Source organism: Poecilia formosa, unplaced genomic scaffold (assembly GCF_000485575.1).
Source record: "Poecilia formosa unplaced genomic scaffold, Poecilia_formosa-5.1.2 Scaffold38, whole genome shotgun sequence".
Classification (NCBI taxonomy): Eukaryota; Metazoa; Chordata; class Actinopteri; order Cyprinodontiformes; family Poeciliidae; genus Poecilia; species Poecilia formosa.
The window spans coordinates 466794-493327 of record NW_006799977.1 but is presented as its reverse complement, the minus strand read 5'-3'; the positions used below and the strand labels follow the sequence as shown (position 1 = coordinate 493327).

At 37.2% G+C, this 26534-nt stretch overlaps 1 protein-coding gene across 1 annotated transcript in view; it reads right to left on the bottom strand.

Annotated features, from left to right (window-relative positions):
- The window catches only part of col24a1 (collagen type XXIV alpha 1 chain), an 87349-nt gene that overhangs the window by 52723 nt on the left and 8092 nt on the right, over window positions 1–26534 (bottom strand). Inside the window, exons 2-11 of the mRNA XM_007550823.2 lie at window positions 25319–25389; window positions 20459–21825; window positions 15022–15075; window positions 13079–13132; window positions 9271–9324; window positions 6663–6716; window positions 4220–4264; window positions 3521–3574; window positions 3200–3244; window positions 1345–1398 (exon numbers count right to left, since the gene is read on the bottom strand). Coding sequence (XP_007550885.1) covers window positions 1345–1398; window positions 3200–3244; window positions 3521–3574; window positions 4220–4264; window positions 6663–6716; window positions 9271–9324; window positions 13079–13132; window positions 15022–15075; window positions 20459–21825; window positions 25319–25389 — 1852 coding nt within the window. The remainder of the gene's footprint in view (window positions 1–1344; window positions 1399–3199; window positions 3245–3520; window positions 3575–4219; window positions 4265–6662; window positions 6717–9270; window positions 9325–13078; window positions 13133–15021; window positions 15076–20458; window positions 21826–25318; window positions 25390–26534) is intronic.

Below are 26534 nucleotides of genomic sequence, written 5' to 3'. Positions count from 1 at the left end.
GGGGGCCAATATGCTGAAGTGGCCCTCGGTGAAATTGAGTTTGACACCCCTGGTTTAAAGTGTGGGGAAAAAGTAGCGGCTTATAGTCCGGAAAATAAGGTACGTTTTGCAGAAAAACTCTGACACAGTTGTAAGCAGATGTTTACACATAAAAAAGTACACCTTCTGGTTTTTTACTGTCTGACATTAAATCAGAATAAAAAATCTCCTGAATTAGGTCAGTTAGTATTACCAAAATCATTCATATCCCCTAAATGCCAAAATAAAAAAGTGACAGATATTCTTTTAACTTTCCTTAAATTCAGAAGTTTAGTGTATTCTTCCACAAGCTTTTCAGAAAGTTTGGAGTTCTGTTCCGTACGGATCAAACAGGTTTTTCAGAATGCTGGTGCAGAGTGTAGGTTCAAGCTTCAAGCTTCTCGCTGTCAGAACTTTACATGAACAAGCTCCAGCCCAGCTACATCAAAGTAGCAGCTAGTCCTTCATGTGGTCCTTTGAATATGCTGGTTTCTAGCATATCCCTCATCCCCTGTGATTAAGGCCAGCTGATTGAGTATCATACCAAGGTATCAACAGAAGAACACATTACTTTCATAACCACTACCCCTACTTGTCAAGATCCAATAATCATTTTTCAAAACTGCTCACACTCATCTCTTCAAGCTTCAAGCTAATTTTTTTTCTACATTTTCTTTTTTCTCTGGACTTTTTGTACTTTTCTGCCAAATGTAACGATGGTTGTTAAAAACAAAACAAAACAAAAAAACCCATCCATTTCACTGTCAGAAGACCAAAAGACATGGCCCCAAATGTTAAGAACATCTGAAAGCATTTGGAAAAGTGCAATCTGGGTTTTTTTATGTCCTTATTTCTTTTAATGTTGCACCGCCATTGTCTCTTTTCTGAACAGAACATTCCCATTTTGTTTGTACTGCTAAATCATAATAATAGTAATAATCAGGCATATTAAATTATACCAGAGTTACTGATATCAGGTGATTTGTTTAGCTGTTTCTATGATGTCACAAAGGAAAGCAGACTATTTTAGGTGTTGCCTTAAAATAAATCCTCAGGTGTCTCTAATTATCTAAAATGTTGTGAATTAACCTGCTTAGTAATTTTAATACATGTCACTTTCTGAATTGTAGAAAAGTAATAACTACAACATCTAAAAACATATTGCTCATTGTTCTGGCTGTAAACAAATGGAAATGACTTAGATAATAGTAATTTACCTTAAAAAAATGACAAACGTTTAGTCTGATTTCTTGACAGATTGTGAAAAAAACCTTGTATTTTAATGCACGTATGAAACATGAACTACTAAAAACATAATACACTTACTTTCTCCCCTTCCAGCCCTGGTGGTCCAGCAACGCCAGGAGGCCCAATGAAACCCTAAAAAGAACAATTCCATATCATAACATTGGGACACATTATATGAATACTTTTAAACAATATTTAATTGGGAAAAAAATTCAAACTAAACTTTTTTATTGCAGATATAAAATAAACCTGTTTTATATTAACAAAGCACATTCTTTCAATTAAAACTGAATGATTCTTTAAAAGCAATACAATTCTGGTTTTACAGCTGTTGGCTAATACTAGCCAAAAAGTGAGCTTTTGGAAGTCATTTTTAAACCATGAAATAGTGCCAAAAATATCTGTGACAGGGACAGTTGTTCTGAGAAAGTGACTCAGTTACATTTGAACTGTGTCTTCGTGGAAGTCCTCCGAAACATGTATTGGGAAGCCTTTAAATGATCTGTAACGTTTCATCTCCAAAGCACTTCAGGACTGTTTCCCAAAACACTCTTTTATTTCTTTGTTAAAGGGAAAAGGAATAAAGCAAGAATACTTTCCTCCAGAGCTTTTGTTTTTACATAATTTAGTTTAACGGACCATGAGCCCGTTAAACCCGATGGTCCTCAGATTAGTCATTAGAAACACATCATGATGACTGTGCAATACGTAAAGCTTCAAAGTTAGGATACAACTGCAGCCAACAGTGACTCATATGATCATAAAGTGTTTTGTGAAAGCACCCACATCACTGGAGCACAGCTTTTCACCTTACAACAAAAAACAGTTATTGTTTCATTGGGATTCTTGGTGACGGCTAAACACAAAATTACATAGAATCATGAGCAGACATGGAAATTGTAAATTTCTTTAACAAGTAAAAATCTAAGAAGTGTGGTTAGCACCCTTGAATCTATACTTTGCAAAACCCTTTTTTTTTGCTATCACAGCTGCAAGACTTTTGGGGTATGTCTCCTGTGTTGCACGTCTATGAAAGGTTTGCTTGTTGATGCTTTATGAGTGGGAAGTCAGAAAAACACACAATTACACAAATATAGACTATATTTATAAGTAAGGAAGCTTGTGAAGGTAATATGTTGCACAGAATATTATTTAGAGAACCTAATATAAATGCACTCCACACTTTTCAGATCTTCAGGTGTGCATGCATTTGCCACGTTCCTTCCACTTTACAGTGACATGGTACATTGTGTTGGTCTGTTACAAAAAATTTAAGAGGTATGAATACTTTTGCAATGTACTGTAAACAAAAAGCTTCAGAAAAGGAAATTAATACGTCATTGAAAGCAGAAATACAATGATTTGACAAACTGCTGCACAGAAATGTTCTGTATCATCTTTGTTCTTTTCATGCATATGTCAGTGTGTTTCTAACTCGCCACGTCTCTTTCTCCTACACTTCAGCCTTATCAAAGCTCTTTCTGTCCTTTTCTCCATGCCAACCTCAGCCTGACACTGTAATCCCAGCTATCCTCTTTCTCCCAGTTGCAGTTTTCCACATAAAGTCCCTTTCTCTCACCAGCTCGTTTAGTCATCCCCTCTGTCTGCTTTCAGACTTTCTCTAATCTATTTTTCCTCCATCCTCTTCTCCTCCCTTGATTTTCTTGTTTTTTTTGATGGGGGCATTCCTCTGTGAAGAATGAACTACAGTTAGAAGAACAAGTGAGGCTTCAAAGTGACAACCCGATGTCACACTAGGCCTCACATGAGGACTCCCCTAAGGCGGTATGATGAAAATGCGAGCCTTATCCTGATCTTTCTCTATGGAGCAAAGTTAAGCACCTGACACCGTCTTGATCCTTTCAGGAAATGAAGCGTTTAATCCAAAGCTGTAGAAGAAAAGAGGGCAGAACAGGAGAGGAAAGCTACTTACGCGGACACCTTTAGGTCCGGGGCTACCTTGTGGCCCAGCTAAGCCCTAAAAGAAAAACAAGGTTTTGATCAACAAGACACATTTTTGAAGAACAGGCATGCTCATTATCAGAAAATGTCATTCTAACTTAATACACACTTAGACAAAAGATTGCTATTGTCAGCTGGATGAAAACCTGAGAGTATATTGGCATTCAAATAATTTAAATTAAAATCAACTGAGAGTGTAATGAGTGTAGAGAAAAGCAGAGCAGATGATATCAGGGAAATTTTACTGTAAAATGGATTCATGGAGAAACGTTTCTTGTGTTTTTCACTGCACCTGCCTGCCAGGGTAACCTGCAGCTCCAGACTCCCCGGGAGGTCCCGGTATGCCCTTCAGTAGGAAAAAGAGTGAGAACAAGAGAGAGAACGTGAATGAACGAATGCATGAGATCAGGTGGAACGGATGAACTGAAAGAGGAGAAACACAGGCTTCTGCTGCTGCTGTCTGCAAGAATAAAACACACACTGTTCAGTCCAAACAACCCCGTCTGCTAACTGTTGCTTCCTGCAGAGCTCCAACCCGACCCGCCCTCTCTTACTGTCTTTTTTTTTTTTTTTTTAAACTAACCTCATTTGTTAGCATTTTGACAACCTGGAAGGTGTTTCCAGCAAGGAAGAGTGGGGTTTAAACTGAGGAAAAAAGAAAACACTGACTGCATTGTACAAACTGATGTCCTTAGATTCACACAATCTGTCTGAGTTTTGAGAGGGTGCAAACGTATAAGTGTCTGCATGCATTTTTACTTAAATAGTATCATCACAAACTATAGCTTGATATCAAATAAGGATGAGGCATCAGTAAGAAAATACTGCCACCTGGAGATGGGAGTAAGCAGCCACATAAACCCAATGTTTTTGACCATTTCTGTGGAAAATTAGCAATTGTGCATCAGTGCGAAGAAATGCAGGGAACTGGAATCACACAAAACTGAAGGGACTGACTGGAATTCAGTCTGAATTAAAAATGATTACTTACTTGTTCCCCTGGTGGGCCAGGTGTACCTTGATAACCCTTAAGACCCTTCAAAATTAGAACAAGAAAAATATTTTTAGCATACTTTTAAAAAGAAAAACATCAGAGAACAGACTACAGGAGTGATATACAAGAAGCTCAACAGTTAGTGGATATTTTGTATGCAATACGGGAGTATATATATGACATAAGTCAAGAAAACATTACAGAAAATGCCAAAATTTGTACAAAATTATAGAAAATAAACTAAAATAACATTAAACATAATTCATTTCCAGTATAGATAAAAGAAATAAATAATAAATAAAAAAACTACCAAATAAATAACTTCCTTGTCAAGATATTTTTGAATCATAAGTATTGATGCCAGTCAAGTCCCTATATGTATATTTTCTGTCCATTTCGCCAGGTTTTGTACAGACAATAAAAAAAAATCATAACCCGTTTTCAAATGATCGTCTAATTTATAGTCTATGCTATTTTTTATTTTTTTTATTTTTATTTTATTTATTTTTTTGGACGTAATTGTTGACCAACAAAAAATTCCCCAATGGTCATTTTATTTCTGGAGTGATGACAGCAACTTCTCATGAACTGCTTCAGATTTTGTGACACATGAACTTTCACACTGAATTAAAAACGCACAAGGGTGAAATGAGCACAGAGCCAGTCATTTCCTCTGAAATGACCTGATATGACACAGTGAGTGTGATAGGTATATTAGGTTTAATGAGGGTAAACACCAGTGTGGTCTCCTAGGGGTCAAAGTTAATGTAGACTATGTTGAGAGGGAACATATAAAAGTATCAGTAGTAGATTACTGAAACAGCTGCACTGGAAGGACTGTGAGCGGCACAACAGCCCACTATAACAACACAGCTGTCATCACGATCAGAACCGATCTGAAGTTAGGTGAGACCAGCCAAAAACAATGTCATCACCAAACCCATTCAAGCCAAACACTGACCACACTCACATAACAATCTGAGTCAACTAATGCATGTTGACACAAGTAAAATGCCTAAGTACTTGTGACGACATCTGGTCAAAATAAAATGCTGACTACTTATCAACTGAAACATGCGTAACTTAAACTTTGGCAATGTGCAAACAAGTCCGAGCAGTTCAACGTAATAAATGCCTGCTCCAAAGCAACACAAACAAAACTACAGTAACCAGGAATACATTGCTATGTGTTACCAAAAACTGGAAACGGTACATAAAAAGTCAAGGAAGTTAAAAATGCACAATTAATCTACGTTTTTTTTGTTTTGAGGTAAATATATTTTAGTGATGAAGACAAAAACTACAGCAACAATCTTCTAATCTTTGTTTAACTGAAGTCCTTAACGGGGCGCGGGTTTTAATGTTTTTATCTTTTTTAATCTTTTTTTTTCTAAATCTCTGTCTCACTGTTTATTCAATGTCACATGCTGTTTTTATTTTAATTATGTAAAGCACTTTGAAATGCCTTGCTGCTGAAATGTGCTATACAAATAAAATTTGATTGATTGATTCTAAATAAAATAATTTAAGAAATTGTGCCTTGCAATGTGATCATTTGAAATGATCACATTTTGCTATGCCACAGGAAAATACCTAAACTTTGGCTAGACCTTTTGAAGACATATACATAAACTCCATCTTTGTCGAAGCTCTCGTAGCTTCCATCAGGTTTTCTTTGTGCATCAGTTTGCATTTAGCTCTTTCCATCTGTCTTCTCATTTTGGCTAACAAACAACACATTTCCTTAAAGTTTCATAAATGCCTGATTTGTGGAGGACATTACTAATCACCTATGTTTTTATAGATTTGAAATTGTGCTATACTTTTTTCCATTTTTGGATGAAAGGATCTCCTTAAAACTTGTGATCTTGTTTTGAACTTCTCCATAGCTTTATCCCTGGTCTGTCAGGTGTGCTCCTTGGTCTTAATGATGCTGCTGGTTTGCTTTGGATTCTCTTCTTCTTTTGTAAAAACAATGCATATCTACATTTTTACAAGAAAGAAAAAACTGCTGGTGATGCTCAGAGTGCTGATAGAATGGAAAACTTGGCAAAATAAAGCTGGTTTTGATTCTAATGTTTAGAGATGTAAACAAAAGTACTCCACACTTTTCTGAATTTTATTTAAAAAATGTAAAATCATGTATCATTTCACTTTCACTTCACAAAATGTGTACAATAATTTGTTGGTGTAACTTGTCTTAATAAAATACACCAGAATGTGGCTGTAATGTGGAAAAATTTAATTGGTATGAACACTTTTGAAGAGGTAAGACTAATAAAATTAGGTTTTCATGATATAACAATATATACCTTTAAAACTGTATAATTCCAACTAAACCTCAAATGCAAGCACAAAGTTTCCTACTGATTCAAAGGCTGTTTTTGTTCCCTTGATAGCAAGGCAACACAACCAGAAAACCAGACACATTTATTCCTACCGGCGGTCCTGGAAATCCTTTCGGCCCAGGTGAACCAGGTGGACCTCTGTCACCCTAATGACACAAACACAGACAAATCACAAAAAGTTAACAAATACATTAAAAACTAAGTATAAATTAAGCCAACAGTGGAGGTTCCTTCAGTTATGTTAGTATTTATTTAAATGTCTCTTTTATGCAGTACAGCTATTTATAATTTCACTTTTTCTGTAATACTGCTTTAAGATGTTTGCTAATATGGGTGCACACATTTAGTAAACAACTGAGATATGTTTAGGTTGCTAATCGCTATATTTATTATTTTGCTGAGATTTAATTTAGTGGCTGTAGGAGAGGACCGGTTATGACGTAACACCAGGAAGTGGAGCAATCCATCAGGCTGCTGGGAGCAGGGGACACGACTCTGGAGAAAATACCAGTTCAGCCATTGAGAAACATTTTTGATGTTAGGATGTTTTAGTTTTCACATGTGTGTTGTAGAGATCATTTGTTGATTTGGAATAGTCTCCTTGGTTTTGTCATTGCTGGTTTTAGTCTCCTTTCTCTCCTCGTTTCTTGCAGACAAGCCTTTGTGTATAAATTCCCCAGAATGTTCATTGTGAGAGAGCAGTTAGTCAGATTTGTCTTGTAAAAAGTTATATATTTGATGACATAAGTACTGCCACCAAATTAATTCAAGCACTTTTTTAAAAATCACAATCTACTTAAATGCTAAAAGAGTAAAATGCACTACTCACTACTAAAATAAAATATAAAAAAACGCTGTGAAACAAATAGCAAATAACACTAAAGACAGCGTTTCTCCATCTGTTTAAACCTTGCTGCTTCTCATCAGAGTAACAAACTGGGAATGATTTTGGCTGTTAAAATAATAAGAGAGAAGTCTACAACCATGGAGATAAGAAAGACATTGTCAGTACAGTCAGTCATTATGAGAAAGAAGAATGTTTTTTGGTTCCTAATAGTCGAAGAGGTGAAAGGCCCAGTCTAAAATGAGATAACAGCATGACTAGCACTTTAAAGCAGCAGTAGCTTGAGTGATCCATTCGTCTCTAACTGTCGCCTAGCATTGCACACAGCGGTCAATGGGAACTCCAAGCAGAGTGCAGAGGGTTTCATCTTCCAAACAGCATGATTTTATTAAAAACACTTCTTCGGTGCAAACAGAGGCAGAATATGTACCATGTTAATATTTCAATATTCAGAGTTTTATTTTTTAAATAACTCATCAATATGACATTGCAATGACGCCTTATAAATACAGCACTAAAATTTTGTTTGTAACTAATTCAACTTTATTGCCTTGCTATCAAGAAAATATTGCAAGGCAAAATAACTTCTGGTAATTTTTTTTTCTTTTTCTGTTGAGTACAGAAAGTGATGAACTTGATGGAATCAGGATGCATGTAATTAGATCAAGACACTTAGCCGTGCTGCTCAGGAAAATCATTACTTTCATGGCGTTTGGACGAAAATGAAACGAGGATGGAGCGACTCAATAAGAGAAAACAGCTGTGGTGACGTCACACAGATCAGTGTTAGCAGCATGATTCAGAAATGTTAAATGAGGGAATAAGAAGTTCTTATAAAAATGAGAAAACACACACAAAAAAATTAAACTTGAAATAGTAAAGCATCAAACAAAGTAAATACTTAACATGAAGCAATGTGTCATAAATAAACATTTGCTGTTTGTGTCAGACTGTGTTGGCTTCTTAAAAAGTTTACCTTGCATTATACTGTAGGGTAAGCGTGTTTTGGTTATGAAAATGGATTAGTTAAAGTTCATATAAGTAAAGGCCAATGTTGAAACTGGGTGACAGAATGATCCTAAGAGGAAAGCAGTTAACTGTTGTCTGGGTTCACCCGCGGCAAACAGGTTGGAGGTGACGGATCAGACAAAATGCAGCCTGCTAACTCTTTATAGAGCAGTGTTCCCTCGCCTGGACGTGGGTCACCGTCCTCCGGAGAAGAGCTGGGGTGACGCCGTGCGTGGAGATTGGACACACTGGAGAGAACCTTATGACTGAGTTTTTACCCACGGAGACCAGACAGGCACAGTCCAAAAAGGAAATGGGCTCATCCATCACTAGTGGGACGGTGGCGACGATAGTGGTGGCAGTTCGTCCCTCAATCGGTGGATTGTCTGTCTGCCTCTGACGTTATGTCCTTGTGCAACATGTGCACGAATGGGTGAATAACTGAATGTAGTGTGAAGCGCTTTGGGGTCTGACAATGGCCTTGACAAGTACGCACCATTTTACTTGTGGGAGCGACCAAAGCGATGACCAAAGGCAGGGACCTTGGTGGTCTGATCATCAGCTACAGACGCCATTTAAATCGTTTGGGGTTGTAAATAAAATAATGTTGTACACATATACTTGAACTAATAATAGATAGGACTGCATGAGTATGCCACATCTTGACTTGGAATAATGATCCAGTGTTCTTTGAAAAAAATGTTACGATTCTTTCTCTGGTCAGGATTTTAAGTCAGATTCAGGTCTGGGTCTTTTTCTGGCAAAGTTATTGATTCGGTTGTTTGTTTTTGTTCACCTTTGTGTCAACAAATGTGTTTACTCTTAATATTCATCACATATTGTTTTACCTTTTGCCCTGGCGAAGCTTGGCCTGGAGAGAGACCTGGGTCTCCTTTTGAACCCTGGAACAGAAAAATGGTGACAATGTCAGCTGGTTTTCAGGAACAGTGGGAAACAGTTGAAGACCAAAGGAGCATTTTTGACCTTCACACACATTATAAAACTCCAACTACTGCAAATTTATGTAAAAAGATTTGCTCTCTTATTCAACAAAATTTTAACACTTAACATAGTGACATGAACCAAGTTATCGTAGCTTATCTCACAATGTTTCCAAAGCTATAAAGAAATGTTCTGACATCTACCAGGTGTTCCATGCCTGCTCTGAAATACCTGTGCTTATTTACTCCACGTTTATTAGACCCCATATCTTTTAAACATATTTCCTTCCACGGCTCAGAATTTCCACAAGAACAATTTAACATCAACCAGGTTTTGAGAATCATGTCACCACAGTTTGACATTCTCCCAGCGAGGCATACAACCCAAAAACTAAAACTCTGTCCTGTTTGAACAACAGTCAGCAATGCGTGAAGCCCACTGACAGGCTCTTTTAAGTATAAAGTGGACTGTTTGAACAAATCATGCAGTCAGCCAACTCCTCTGCTCGTGTTCACAACATATTTCAGTGAGTGATAGTCTCTCTAACCGAATCAAACTCTCGCTTATTCCCTTTATTGCCTGAGTTCCAGGGAGTTAGACTGACTCATCAACTAGTCACTACGGTATTAGACAAACTTTTTATTTGTCTTCATAAATGTGGGCGTATCGCTGGCAGGAACAGCTAGTCAGCAGGTGGAAGAGTGTTGGACAATAACTGAGTGAAGCTGAGCCAAGTTTGCCTAGTGAATCAAAAAGATTCAGAAGAAAACCATCTAGCGCTGCTGTTTTATTTTACAGGATCTAAAACATGCAATAGTTCCTACTTTTTAATCTATGCTGCATTTAACCCTCCTGTTAGTACAGCAATAAAGTTCCTGGGTCATTTTGACCCAGGAAGGGTTTAATCATGCAATAGTGTCAGAAACCAAAAAAGTCCTCCAAAACATTTTTGTATCTGAGTATTAACTCCAATCAATATTTGTGCAATGATGTTTTTTTATTTCTCACAAATAAAGGATCAATGACGACAATTTACTCATTTGCTCATTTGGACATAAAAAATGGGAGAAAAAAAACCTAGACACAAAAAAACTATAATTTCCTTGAAATTGATCTTTTGTAAAAATTGTTATATTACATTTTGATTTTTATTTTATTTTTTCCAAGGGGTGATCTTTATAATTGAACTTGAGACACACATACTGTTCTGGGTCAAATTGACTCGCTGATTAGAATCAATACAAATGAGTCATGCAGAGAGTATTTATGTTTTCCCCACTTCTGCTGAGTGTCACTCAGTGTGGGTGGAGTTTGTCCACAGAAACAGAAAATGTTCCCGTCAAAAGTTATATGAACACCTGCTTTCTCGCAGTTCATAGTGAAGTAAAGAGAGTAGGGAGAAAATGGGCTTGTGTGTGTGTGTGTAGGTGTGTGTGTGTGGTGAAATATGGTTCATAGCTGCAAGGAAACATATAGAATTGGACATTTTCTGATCTTTTTTTACCCTTCAACTTGTCTAATTGACCCGGACAGTATTTATGTAATATGTACACGCAGGGGGGGTTGCAAATGTGTAAAATGAATAAATGTCCAATTTATATGTAGAGTGCACCTATTAAGACAAATATAAAAAGTTTCATGCAAAAAAATACTTCCAACAGTTTTTAAAAAAATTTTAAACTTTAAAACGGGTCAATTTGACCCGCAACATAACAGGAGGGTTAAGACTAAAAGTTAAGATAAATCTGTTTATCAGTGTTAGAGTGGAAGACCTATTGATCTTTTATTTCTCTGCCTGCAGCATGGCTTGCTTTGTATGCCGGCGATTACACGGCGCAGCCTCGCTGTGGCAGCCATCTAGGAAAACTGCTACCACAAACATCTGCTTGAGGCTGCCCACATCCTTACATACTTCTACCAGCATATCTGTCCCACACTGGAAGAAAACTCACCAGACATGTTTCCTGCTTTTGTTCTTCCTATTTATTTTATAAGCTGTGTGGCTTAAAAGCTGAAACTGACATTATGCGCTGTGGCAAACCACACGAAACCCACGATCAGGTCTAGAACCCCTGCCTTCTTGATGGTTTATAATCTATTTCATCAACAAAGTTTTTCTTCTTTCCCGTCGCACAATGACGACACATTGCCTGATTATCTCAGCTGCTAGCAACATCTGGCTGCGCCTGGGTTAATTCCACTTGCACACAACCTCTTCTCCTCAGAGAGCAGCATGTTGATCTCATCAGTTTCCATAATTGAAGTCATTTGCACTACAATAAAAACTGTGTCTACATTTTTGTTAGAGTGAAGGATTTATGAGACAGTTTAATGAGCCTCTGACATCACCACAATATGGTCTAAAGAACCATTGGTCTTATCATTGGGACCACTGTTCTTCATATTGTAGATGGATCTGCTCTAGTACACCTTATTCTAATAATTGCTTTACGTCAAGTGTTGCAGAAGACTGATAATCACTGATAATCTGCTGTGTTGTAGCAGGAAAACACTCAAAACAAATGAGGCATCAAGCTACAGTAACTTGTACTGTAATGTTTGTATGTTTCTGAGATTATAAAGTCAAACATTTGTGACACAAAGATACAGAAATCCTCAGAGATTGATGTGGTAAATTTAAGAGATGTGCATCTGAAATGCAGTTCCAGGATGTTTCCCTGTATCAGAACATCATCTCCCTGATGCAGACTCGGTGCTTCAATGGAGCAGCTTGATCCTCACCGTCTCTTGGGTGCATCCTGGAAGTGTTTATGGTGAAAGCTTGAGGAAACTCGCCAAAATGTTTGACATAATTCATACAGGAAATTATATCCAATAATAAAGAAATGCTTGTGAACTTCTGACCCCAATTTTCTCTAAATGTTTTGACATTTAGCTGACAGAAAGGATATTGTTAATCCATACAGACTGAAAACAGAAACCTTTAGCCTGATTTAATATCAGACAGTGAGAAAATTAGGGTTGTATTTTTTGCACAGTGATCATCTTGATTAGGCTCTTTTCTTTTTCTGTCATGATATGCAGTGTGGTGGTGAGGCAGAGAATGCTGAAGACCCAGGTTGGAGATGAATGATGGCTTAATGATGAGTAAATAGCTCAAAGAGTCCAACGAGCAGGCAGCACAATGAACAGAAAGCTAGGCTACTGGTAGCAACTGAACATAATAAACAGACCACAACCAAGAGCTGACGCCATCACAGGACAGGTACGGTTCTACTGTGATGGCCAAAACCAGAAGACACAACAAACAAATAACTAGGACCCCGAGGCACAGGTGGCATTAAATAGACATAGGGCAATCACTAAACGAGATACACCTGGGGACAATCAACATGGACACTTACTAGACAGAAACCAAAAATAAACACACAGAAAAACTCAAATCCTCACCTTTTCATGCAATAAATTTCCCTGATTCTGCATCAGCATGGCTCTGAGCTCTTTGGACAAAGGCTTTCATAAAAACTATTGTCTTGTGTATTTCTTGTAGTGGTTGACATGATTTACAGTAAAACACCGTTAATTTTTTTACATTTATGACGTATATTTTACTTTGTATTGTATGAATACCTCACTGTAGTGGATAAAATTTCAGGCTTATTCATGTTTTCACATGTTTAGTGAAGCAGCAATCTCTCTCTCTCTCACACTTTCTCTCTTGCTCTCTCTCTCTCTCTCCAGGGCAGTTCTCACCTTTGGCCCCGGTGGTCCAGGTTGTCCAGGTTTTCCATGAGGACCAGTTGGACCCTAGACCAAAATCGAAAGAAAAAAATATAACATATCAGGGTGAGAGAGAGTAAGATATAAAGCAGACACCAGGAAGGTTGTACAGAGTGCAGCTCAGTTGTTCTGTTTCATCGCTTTATGATTTCAGCCTCCGTCTGTTTGGAAATATTGGCTACATTTCTGTGACAACACACATACACACTGCTATAACATGCTCAACTTTATTTTTGTTTTAAAATAATAGTTAAACTCTGTTTTACCATAACTGTTATCTCACACAGTAGAGTGAGGTTAACTCTCCTCCCAACATAAACAAGAACAGATTGCTCTTCATTGCTGTTCTTATATATTCCAACAGCTCTTGAAGGAAAACCACTAAATTCTGATCTGTGCATGTCTATGTACAAGAGCACGTCCCAAAACACAAAGATTATCGAAACTAGATTATAAGAACTAGAACAAGAATTAAAATAGTTCTGCAGACCAATCCAGTAAATTTTAGACAATAACTTATACAATCCAGTTTTGACTAATTAAAGGTAAAGTATAACTTGTCTGCTCCTCATCGCAAAGGCCTACATCAAGTGGTATGCTGTGATTCATCAGCTCAAACCAGGATCATTTTTACAATCAGACATCAGAGAGTCAGCCACAACACACTTAATAGCTTTTCACTACAGAATGATGTCAAGCTACACTCTGGTTTTACTTTATGATGCAGCCTTTGGGGCTCAGGGCAGGCTTTATAGGAGCCAAGTTATTTATTCTTTTTAAGAAGTAGACATGCTTTCCTGTCTGTCAGCCTCTCTCCCTTCAAGCCTTTTATGCTTTTTAAACAGCATTACAGAGATGCTTATACAGTGCAGAGATTTACAGAAAATTCCTTCTGATAAATGATCCATGAAGAAGATACTATTTGATGAAGAGCAACAACCAGAAGTGATCTTTATTAATAGACATTTACGGTTCCACGTAACCTATCCATTCAACACACTGTGTTGTGTTTGCTTTCCAGAAGTCCCTCGGGGCTCACGGCGTTATTGCAGCATTGCATCATGACAGCCTTGGCAGATGCTTAAAGAGAAGTCTGAAGATCAGAGTGAAGATGTATGTAGTTTAAATGCAGCTGCTAGCTGCAGCTGGTACAGTGTAGTTGTTTTAATGTCGAAGCTCAGCAGTAGTTCAATGTTTCCTGAGTTATGTGAATTATTCCATCCTAATGTGTGCTTACGAAGCTTCCTAACTACAGTCAACAACAGAAGCATGTGTCGGCAACTCTATCTAATAAAAGTAGCTGCTGTTTTTTTCAGGTTAAGGCCAGTTTTACAAATAATATGTTAAACTCTTGAAATATAGTGCTACATGCCTTTGGATAGTAGGGTTTGAGCCTTATATATTGTTATTTGCTTCCATGTGTTTACATTTTTTCCTGTAAAATAAGCAGCTGGAAGAAACAGCCCCTCCTCACCAAATTAAAAAAAATAAAAAAAAAAACACACACATGCATCTGCTCTGACTGATCTGATTGGTCAGCTCCAAATCAGCTCAGCAGACTGCTGCAGTTCAAAATACCAGAAAAGTCTGCACTAAATCAGTGTGCAACCCTCAGGTCAGGAAAACTGCAACATTATCCTCAGAAAAAAATGCAATAATTCTGTTTACAGTAAAACATTTAAATTGCTACACATTTAATCCAACACTTATGCTTTTTTGTAATGTATTGCTTTCATGTTCATATAAACTACCTAGAGACAGAAATACAGAATCCACCTTTAAAATATTTGATTGCATAATGATGGAAAAAAAAATCTTGCATATCTGGATGCCAGTAAGCTTCACCCTGTGTGATGAATTACATCCACTTTACACATTGTTGGCACTTTGCCATCATGTATGCATGAATGACTCACCCTTGAACCTCTCTTTCCCGGAGGACCAGGTAAACCAGGAGGACCAGGAGGACCCTAAACCCGGGAGACACAGGGATAGGGAAAGATCGAGACAGTTGGAAAGAAACATCAATAGAAAAAGGGAGTGAGCGGGAAAAGAAAGAAAGATGAGACGGTGTGTGTTAACGGCAAGCGATAACATGTAGTCCTGCAGCCCAGGACTCCTCTGTGATGAACATGTTCCACACTCATGCAAGGATTCTTTGACTCAAAAGAGACTTGATTTATTTTTAAACTGTAAGTAAGGTAGACAGTAATGAGAAAGTAAGATTAAAATAACTTTTTGTAAGCAGCACTTGTCTTGTTGACATGAAGCCCACCAGTTAAGTTCCTATAAACGCTACACTGAAAATGTTTAATAAAATAATGAGAATTATTACATTTTAAAGAATGAGACATATATAATTTGTTTTTATCTTAACATTTTAAACTTATTTCATTATGTGTGTCTTTGTAACTACGACAACTGATTGTTACCTGCCAACAAAAGTTCAGTCAGTTCAGAACATTTGACGTTCTACGTGTTCATCACTGATTATAATTACCAAAAGATTTCACATTTAAACTTAAAATAAATAAGTAAAAACAGGCTAAGAAAAAAAAAACATTTAAATTATTTTCTTCTATCCTTACAAAAGTACAAGATCTACAAAAGTATCATATACCTACGTACCCAACGCTGATGTCTGCATCCACATTTCTAAAAATGGATTTGTTCAAAAAAGTTCAGTGAATGTTAAGATGAACTTTTTGTCACCTTACAACTTTCACATCAGTGTATTTTATTTTGACTGTTTTTGACAGATCAAACACAAAGAAATTTAATTCATGTACAAAGAAAGTTGTTCTGTGAGAACCTCAGGAGTGAGTGGGGTCGTGTTTAGCAGGACAACAACCGTTTAGTTGAAGACATGTTAAGATGTTAAAATGATCCAATCACAGCCCAGAACAAAATCCAACTGAGAATCTGTAAAATCTGAAGCTCACAGCAGCTCTCTGCTCAATTGGTCAGAAGCTATTTTGCCTCAAAATATGGAATTAAAATTAAGTGCTTAGAAGTTCAAAGCTGGTAGAAAAAGATCAGCTGAGAGTATTTCTGCAAAATAGTTTGCAGAAATACGTTTAGATTTTATTGTGTAACAAAAGGTGAAAACAATGCATCTTTTCATTCCACCTCACAATTATGTACTAACGTATGCTGGTCTGTCCCATAAAATCCATGTTAAATACATTAATATTTGTGGTTAAAGCAAAACAAAAGGTAAAAAAGATTATCTTTACAAGGCGTGTACATGAAGTCATATTTATACTCTTCATGTTACTTTTGGTAGTTCAAAAGAATTTCCCCAGCTCCTTCCTGATGTAGATGTTTGGGACTTTGAACAACAAAAATGTTGTTGGTCTAATGTAGTACATCCACAAAATAATGTAGAGAAAGAGAAAAAACGGGAAAACAATGTCTCAATGATGTTCTACATACTACACTTTCAACCTTAAATTGATATTAAAAGTTTTGCCCAAGCTAGTGAATCCAACAAGTTCCACTTGTGCATTCACAATATTAGTCAGAGTGGTGAATGATCACTAAGGGGACATCAGCAAAGAAACAGCTGTTTGTTCCTCCAAACTCCCACATACAGAGAAATGGAAACAGTGAATCTTCACCACGCCTACACAAGGCCAGAGAAACAGACACTCTCACATGGTCAAAACATAACTATTTGATTCTGTTTCATTTTGGATCTATTAAATCTTCAAATTTGTTGGACTTTCATTTCTAAGGAGAGATAACAAAAATACTATGGTACATGCAGATTTATGTTTTATTATTATTTACTGGTGTGGAAAGCAACAAATTCAATCTAGTTTCCTAAAGTCTATTAAGAGTTTTCCATTGATTATGACTAAGTAGTTGCTAGCTTCTCAGAGAGCTAGCAACTACTAAGACTCTTATCTGGGACCAAATTGGACTTATGGACCCAAAGAAGTCTCAGAAACAAAATTCAAAATTTACATCAGAAATACTGTCAAATTCCATAATTATAACGTTTAAAAATTGCTATGAAAGTGCAAGTTACTAGAAAAAAAATGACTGTGATCATTATGTGAAAGGAAATTGTATTAGATGGTCATTAATATCCCAGAAACCACAAGGTCAAATTCTTCCCACAGACTAAAAAGCTGTTGGAACAAGAAAAGGCGAGCCTCCAAGACAAAAAATCACTGCTGCAGAACTGAAAGCACATGTAGGAAACCGGTTTCTCTCTATTTAGTTTGCCTGAAATCCTGACTAGTCAAAAAAAAAAAAAAAAAAAGTAAACAAACAAGACCAGTTACTAAATAATCATAGAAAACTACTATTTGCATCTGTAAGACCACACCAAACACATCCCAAAATGAAACTATTAAAGTCTTTAAAAAATAAAATAAAAATCAGAAATGTCTCGAAGATAAAATGACAGTAATCCTTATATTTTTACTATATGGGAAGGAGGAAGGAACTCTATTCTGTGAGGAGAAATCCTGAAATTTACAGATCTAAAACAGAACACAAGAGTTTGTCAGGACAACATAAACATTACGAGGAAAATATACAGGTCACAGGAAGAAGGCAATCTGTAACTATGTCTGCAAGATTCCTTGATTGAACTGGAATGTACTCAGATTAAATCGTCCAAATGTATCATTGATATGGGCACAAAATCAGTTAATCTGATCATGATGAGTGTTAACATGCACCAGGCTTTACTAAGAACAGAATCACTGACATGCACCGAGTTGTAAAACCTCCCTAAGAAAACACAGAGGAAGTAGTTGTAGTTCTGTCTGTGCTGAACATAAAAACAAACTCAGTAGTGTGTTCGTTCTGTGTCTTCTGAGTGCCCAGAATGGACCCACACCAGGTTCTAGTTACAGCTGAGACATTACTGCTCTCCATAATTAAGCTAAGCAGCACATGCTGTTGGTTTTCCTGTGTCACCTGACAGAGCGTGAGGAAATGAACATCCTTCAAAGTTCTGTCTTGCCTCCAAGTGTGGCTGCTGAACCTCTGTCCACCAAAGTCATGTGGTACATATCTGCAGTCAGGTCAGTTTGCCACAGTCAAAACACGTGTTTACATGCATGCTGCTCAAATGATCAATCAGCATAAACCACATCACTCGTTTGGATTACAGATCATTCCAATCAAGCTGATTAGATTCCAACTGTGGCGTCTACAAGACATAGGCGTATTCTGATTGGCCCTTTATTCAGATCACTTATGTCCATTTAAATATTTCTTCTGTGCTTTCGAAGGAACGCTAAAAGACCAGAACACAATTATAAGTAGCAGGTGTTTACTGCTATATGGAGGTTCAAAATAGTTAAGAATTCTGACTTTTGAACTCTATGTTTTGGTTTGTTTTTGTTCCTTACAGCTTTAAAACAATTAATTAAATCAGAATTTTCCAAACCTGTCATAAGGAGTCTTAATTTTAATAAGTATAAATGCTTCTACTTCAGCACACTTTCAAGCTGATCATGCAGAGGAAACCGCTGACCTTCAGCTAACACAACATTCAAAACATGCCTGCAGCTAAACTGTCTGAGTAGCTAAGACATACAAGATACAATTAAAGGAAAATCATACAAGAACTGGGGTCAATATCACTTAAATCCTCTAAGGAACATTTCAGGTAACATTGATTTAAACTATGCTTCTCAATAGAGCTGCATTTAAGTTTCGTGCATTCAAATCAGTATAATAATTTGAATGCATGAATGCAGGATGGACTCTGCCCTTAATGCCCATACTTGATGCAGAATATATATTTAGTCACTGAGATGCTAAATTACATAAGAGAGTGTGTAATGATATAAAAGCAAAGTGTTGGCAAAGCGTCAGAAAAATGTGAGTATGTTGCATTTAAAATTGATATCGCAATTTTCAGAAACGGTACCACACAACATAATATTGTCCTCCTACTGTGCAGCCATACTTTCAAATAATACGTCTGGTCACCTGAAGGGACAAAGGCCTTCATTTTTGAAGACATGTTTGCAGTTTAAAGACACTAAAGTGAAACTGTTTGACAATGATGACCCTCATGACATTTGGAAAAGAGAGGGTTGCTGGTAAACCTTCATCCAAATGATGAAGCATGGAGGTGGCAGGATCATGTTGTGGGGCTTCTTTGCTGTTATGCTGGTACACTTCATAAAATAGACACCATCATGATAAAAGACCATTTCTTGGAAATACTGAAACAATATCAAACGACATCAACCAGGAAGTTAAAGCCTGGGCTCAAATGGGTCCTCCAAATGGACAACAACTCTAAAAATATGAACAAAGTGGCTACAGTCCCTGACATCAATCCTTTAGAGACAGCAAGGAACAAATGTGTGCATCTTTTTATTTGGATGTATGTAAAAATACATTTCTGGCTTCAACTGTAGCTCTACCTTTAGTAACATATGGAACAAAGGGTGTGCTTGAGATAAATACGAGGACCAGATTGCTCTTTCAGGGGCAACACAATTATGCTAAATTGGCTTTGATACCTATAGTTCCATTGTCAAGCAAAACGGCTGCTAAAGACTGAAGGTAGTGGCAAAGAGGCATATTAAGTTGAGTCTTGGCCAGGGGTCTGAAACTCCAGACATCAGCGTTGATGTACTCCAGCTGTTAGATTCATATCTGCTTAAATACACCTGTCTCAAATAACTGCAATAACATTAGCAAGACCCAAGATTCAAACATGTTGTGCTTGGGATTCATCTAAAAGTTGAGGGACTGGTCTTTGGGAAGTGGAATTTGAGACTTCAGAAAAGATCTAATTTTATACCACTCAAATCACAGGGGTAATCCAATTTAATAGAGATTATGGTGCCTTCTGGAACGTTTATTTCCTCTGGAGAGACAACTTTAAACGAGTCCTCAAGGTTCCCCCAGGGCTAAGATCAACTCCAGAAAAACTGATTTGAGAACATTATTAAACTACCCAGTCAGTAGCATAATAATCCTCTACAAAGAGCAAATCTTTTCTGCCAGAGCTGTCAGTTCATCCTACAACTACATAACAAGCCATTGTATTTTTATGAGATTTATTCTAATGTTAGTCATAAATATCAGTACGGTTGGGTGGTGATGACATCAAATCATATTTGCTAATCCTAAGTGCTATTACACATGAAAAATGACAACTGCTTTGAGTTTCCTCACATTTTAAGAACTGCACTATGATAGTTAAAAATCTTTAATGTATTCTTTTGTTTATTTTAGAAAGTCGTATTACAATAAGAATTTGATGGTCTTAAACCAATTTAGGTTTCCTTGCATTTTGTGCTCAATGAAGAGGTAAAACCAAACTCTACAAATTCCCAAAAGTTATAAATCACACATTCATTCACTTACCGGAGGACCTGGCTCTCCTTTGGGACCATTTAAACCATCTTCATACTCATAAAAGATGTTTGGTTCCTCATATCCATAATCATATCCTCCATAGTCTGTGTCTTCATAGCTGCCATGGTGTTCTGCAGTGTCCACCTGGTTTTCCCTGTACAAAGTAGTGCCATTGGCTTTTAAATGAGACTCCAGAGCTTGATGAGTCTGTTGATGCCTGAGGCCAGAGTCCCTGAAGGGGTTCCTGAGTCCTTCTTTCCCCCGACTTTGCCAGACTGGAAAAGCAACAGTTGGAGAAGCTTCAAAAACACGTAGATCTTCTGAAATGCTCTCTTCCTCTGTACTGTTCTCCGAATGATCCGTTTCTACCCTGGGTTGACTCTGTTTAGCCAACTCGCTTTCTGAAGTGGTGATCCATCTACTGTGAGCAATGTCCGATGTTTTCCCGCTCAGAGTTGTACGTGTGGGGCTGTTGGGCTCAAGCAAAATCGGGGTTGAGAAGGTTGACGGTTTCAGTGTGAAAATGTGGCTTTGTTCCCGTGGATGTAGTTGTGTCACTGGGCTCAGAGTTGAAGACTGTGTGTCAACTTGACTACTTGCTAACAGTTTGTCAGCTGTTGTAAATTTATTAGAAACGTGGTGTGTAGCTGCTATTCCAAAAGTGGACATTGTCGAAGGGTAAGAAGGATGGTCATTAGCCTCAAAATCCAAACTAGAATGTGACAAAGGTGATCGATAAGTGTCGGCCAGCCGGCATTGTTTTTTAAGGTATTTGCAGTAGTGTGCAGCAGCTTGAGCTGAGGGATAGATATCTAGCTGGCAGACTTGACCAAGAAACTGAGCTGCCTTTGAGTTCATCCTACCCAAAGTAAAGAGATTGCCAGGTTCTCCCAATCTCTGTGACCTCCCCAAGGTCTGCTCTCGCTGCTGCACCGCTCCACAGTCCTCGTAGAAGGACACTGAACGCGCTCGAACACCAATAGCAAAAGCATGCTGCTGTCCGTCCTGCCAGTTGTGGGTGAAGTAGCTGGAGGACTTCTCTGCAGTGTAGACTACTACCTTTCGTGGCAGCAGCTGAACGCCAAAACGCAGTCTGTCCCTGCCATCTTTAACACTAAAAACAAAAGCATTGTTGGCTCGCCAGGAGCTCAGGCTAATCACTAAAGAAAACTCAACTCCAAACTCTGAATGGAACAGACTGCTTGCTGGGATCTCATAGAGGGAATTTGCGTCGAAAGTCACCCCATAGCCAGGAACTGGGATATTCGACGGCAGAGGGACATCGGTGTGAGTGGTGTGAGGCGAGTCTGTCCTCTGGTAGGGATCGTCTGTTCTGCTTTGATTCGTAAGGCCCAGTTGATAGAGAATATCCACTCCTGTTGGGAAGAAAAGAAATTGGTAAGATGTATTTGACCAGACTCTGTTTAAAGCTATTGTTACATCTTTCATAATTAATAATTCCTCAGCAGATGAATATCTTGTTTTTCCATGAGACTCCATGCAAATTAAAGAAGAAAATAATAAAGGAAGTCTTTGCAGCCTCTAATTGAAGTGCCAGACATGCTGTGTTCTGAAGATCTTTGCAGAATAAACTTCATTAGGTGACACTGTCTGTGTTTTGTAATCCATCCTGTTTGTGGTACTTTTTTTTAAAATTATTTTTATTTAAGGTGCATTTTTAATAACGGTACTGTGTGGAAACAACGTTGTGGCGGTATCCCAAGATTTTATAAAGACATGTTTATACAACTGCTAATACTTAGTATTCCTAATTTCAAAAGTCAATTCAAAGGAAAAGAATCAAAGCCAATTCTAATAACACTAAATACCTCAAATAATAAAAATCAAAGGACCATGATGGGAATTTCTTCCTCCATTTCCTTTTTATTAAACATGTCTTTTATGAAACATGTCTATGAAAGTAGTTGGACACATCTGACTGGAAATGTTCCCAAATCATGGACAGTGCAATTACAATAAAAGTACAGTCATTATGGCAATTCAAACCTGAAGTTACAATAAGTATGTTACTAAGCAACTGATTTTGACTGCAACATTAGCTTTTATAACCAGAATGGAAAACAAGGATGAGTTTCTGAACAATAATGATGTAAAAACAACATTTAGCAGATGTTTATTCTATTTTATTTTTTTCTAAATACTCAGGAATAAATTCAAAATTGTTCTCAATTATCTCAATTTTGTACATTCTTTTTGCATTAGTTGGAATAATCGTTGTTTTTGTTTTAAATAAATTAGTGAGATCTTAAGCAATTGTATCGGTTTTTTAAAGACTAAATACTGGTTCTTGCCAAACATTGGCAACAAGTCTTGTTCATTCTGTTACCATTTAAAGACATTGGCCAATATTATTTTTACACAGTGCTAACAGGTGATTCAGGATCTAAGACTAAGACATGTCTTATATTATGTATCTGGATGCTGATCAACCACAGTGCTGTTAATACAGCGTCTCACAGACATTCGTGATCCCATTTCTGCTTTTCCTCAACAGGATGAACGCAGCTGCAGTCCAGATGAATGGCAAGACTTTGGAATGCATGAGACAGCACAAGGATTCAAAGAACCAGCCTTTAAAGTTTATTAAAACAATCTGTAATCAGATATGTATAAGAAAAACTACTTGTTTATTCTTTTTCTACTTCAAATGTAGGGAGAATTTATGCTAAATATGTCAAAGGTGAGACACAGTTTGGCAAAAGCCCCAAAAAGCAAAACGAAATGACGGGTTTGCTGTTCAGTTTTGGCACCGAGAAAAGAACAATACACGGATCTCACACTGGAACCATGATGCACCATAATTCAAGTTAAACTAAACATTGCCTCAGAAATAAATATAATAAATTCCAATGTTGTTAAGTTTAAAGAGCCAATATGAGCAACAACAGATGCACCAAGTGTAAGGTGTAACTGATGGATCGTTGGAGTCTCTGTATGCTGGTCAGGTGTGTTTGACACAAAAACTCAGCGTGAGGGAATGAGAATACAGAGAACATTTTAGTCCCATGATGCCTTTAGGTATTTATGTTTTTGCTGGATTACGGCCTGTAGCAGTTTGTCGTAGTTTTCAGCATATCTCCTGAAGAATCCCAGCCCATACTTCTTTGGCAAAATCTCCAATTTCCTTCACATTTGACGGCTTTCTGGCCTGGCCTTTCGCTTTTAGTTCCCACAGATTTTTTAGTTGGATTCAAGTCAGAACTTTGTGCAGGGCAGTCAATGACATAAACTTCTGATGGAAGTTCTTCATTAACTTTAATAATTTGGGTAATGGTTATTTTGGAAGACAACATGGAGAAGGATGTTATGTGCCATTAGATAGCATACTTCACCCGGCTTGAAGTTTTCCCTCTTCAGAAGTGGAGTTTTTCTTGGTCTGCTGCCTCACTTATTCCTGGGCAGAGCTGTGATTGTCACCCTGAACACTGTAATTCCTCACTTTATTAGTGTCTTGGCAGCTACTCTGTGGTTTTCATAGACCTCTGCCACAAGTTTGCTTCCTAGTGCCTTTAAAATCTTCTACTTCCTAGCCTTGCAAGGTTTGTTCTACATGACAGCTCTCTTTGGATATCTTTATTACAGTTCGTAACAAATAAGACTGCTCGTTTTCGGTGTGATATGACTATGATATAACTGTAACCTGTTAACCTAGAAGTAGAGGAATCGTGCGTTTTTACCATGAATGCAACAACTCATTACATAACTTCAAGTCAGATTCAATCTTCCAATCAACTTCAAGCATTTCCACCACCATGTTTCATCATGGCAATGGTGTATTCAGTTTATCCCTGGTCTTCATGATGCTGCTTTTAAAAGAACAGTTTCTAACAAACCTCTGAGAACTTCCAGAACTGTATATACGGTGCAGAAATGCACAGATAATGACTAAGTGCCTTCTGAAGGGTTTTGGTTATATAATATTTTATTTCGAAGTATCAGGAAACGTTCAAGGGCTGCCCCTACTTTTGAAGGAACTGTGTTTGTCCTCTGTGTTTGATAAGGGCAGAAAATAACTCAGTTTGAGCTGCAGTGCTTCAGCAGTAGGGGAAGACACAAAACAGAGAAAGTACAATAAACAGAAGAGAGACACAGGGAACAATGTTTCACATGGGAAAATGTCCCACAGCACAGACAGAGAAGTTTGTCACACCACAAATCAGGTCTTATTTTTAAACCTTTATTTAACCAGGTGAGATATTAACACATTCTTATCCTGTTGGCAACTTCAGACAAGATCCCAATTAACCTGTCTCAGAGTTCAAGACAGGCTGCCTCTTCTCTGTGTGCATTCCTCCACCCTTCATTATGATGGATTGATTTTTCCTGGCGTGGGATCATCTGATTTACAGTAGATATGTGGAAAACTGACAATGCAAGATGGAAAAATCTGAATCCTTGAGGCATTCTAGTAAGTCAGTGAGAGGAGCAGTAAAGACTGAACACAAATGGAAAGATTTGACAAGCTGAGACTTCTCTTACATCCAACTTATCATTTTACTTATACAATTACCAAATCCAGTTACTAAAATTAATGAATAAAATGCAAATTTTTTTGTAAATCTAAATCCCCTCTCCTTTCAGTAAACAATCATTTCAATAAAATCTCATGAAAATAGGATAATTTTTGAGATAGTTTTGCTATGTCTGAAGAAAATTAACAATAATAGTCATTATATGGGTGGAGAAAAATCACTAACCAAAAGCACAAGCAAGTTAGTTATGTTTGCCATAAATACCGGTAATAAAAATGACAGGAAGTGGTCCTGTGGATTTTTATTTTCTTTAATGTAACTCCCTAAATACCACATTTGTAACTGTATAATAAGCTCTGGGCCTGAGGTGTTTTACCTGGAGCAGAGTAGTTGTCTTCTGCAGAGGGTACTGCTGAGCATACTGACAGGAGCAGGAGAAACTTCCACCTACAAGAGCAAATAATAAGATGCAACTATTATAGACTAGCATGATAAAAAAAAATTACATGTTCTATATATATATATGCAAAAATGCACCAGTTATTGAATAAAACTCCAAATATTGGAAGATTTTATATAAGGATCGTTGTATAACTCTGGACCTTCTGTAAATCGACTGAAGCAAAGAAGAAAACCAGATTTGTTTTCTTGGGCCACAAGAAAACAAATCTGGTCTAAGAAAATTCCTGTTGTCAAATGTGCACTAATAAATGCACTCTTTGGTGCAGATGCTGATACTGAGAGAAGAAAGCTACAAGTTAGCTAGTATCACAATAAAGAGGTGTTTAATATGAAGCCGCTATTATTTCAAAAGCAATAATGAAAAGCCATAATTTCTATGACAGACTTCTATGTCTTGAAGTCTGTCATTCATTCAGTTTGCAAGAAAGAATGACACTTACAGCAATTAATAGAAAATGTAGATAGCAAACAACAAAGCTGTTTTTTTAAATCTCAGGATAATCTGCAATTAATGGCAGCCATACTAAATAAAGTTTCATTTTGAGATATTCAATTTTGCTCATTTTGCAGTTCTTGTAGACTTTTATTGTAAGTAAAGAAAGCATTAAATACGTCATGCTGTTGACATATTTAATTTGCAATTTTTAACAGACCAGTCATTTCCGTTTAAAATGTTTTCCTTACATAACTTTGTTTTATGATCACGGTACGCAAATTAAACATCTCTTAATGTGAAACCATAGTCTAAATAAGAAAGTGTTCAGATTTTTAAAAAGTATTAGACGCTGGCAAATTATGAGCAGAAGATTTTAACAAAAAAGTTAAGTTTAGATGAAAAAGTAACAAACAAAACTGGCAAATGCTAGAGAAAATAGATGGCACGCATGCCTTGAAACTTAAAATCAACAATAAAAGAAATCAAAACCCAATTGTATTGGAAGCAGGCGATACGGGAATGTTTTTTAGTGCTGATCAAACAGGACTTATAAAAGCATTTCTTACAGAAACTAACATGTCTGACACAATTAGAGAACAGAGCTGGTTGTCAAGTAAAACTGAGAACTTCAGTACAAAGTAGCATAATGTGACATCACTGCACTCTCGCTCTTCATTTTTATTATCTCCATATT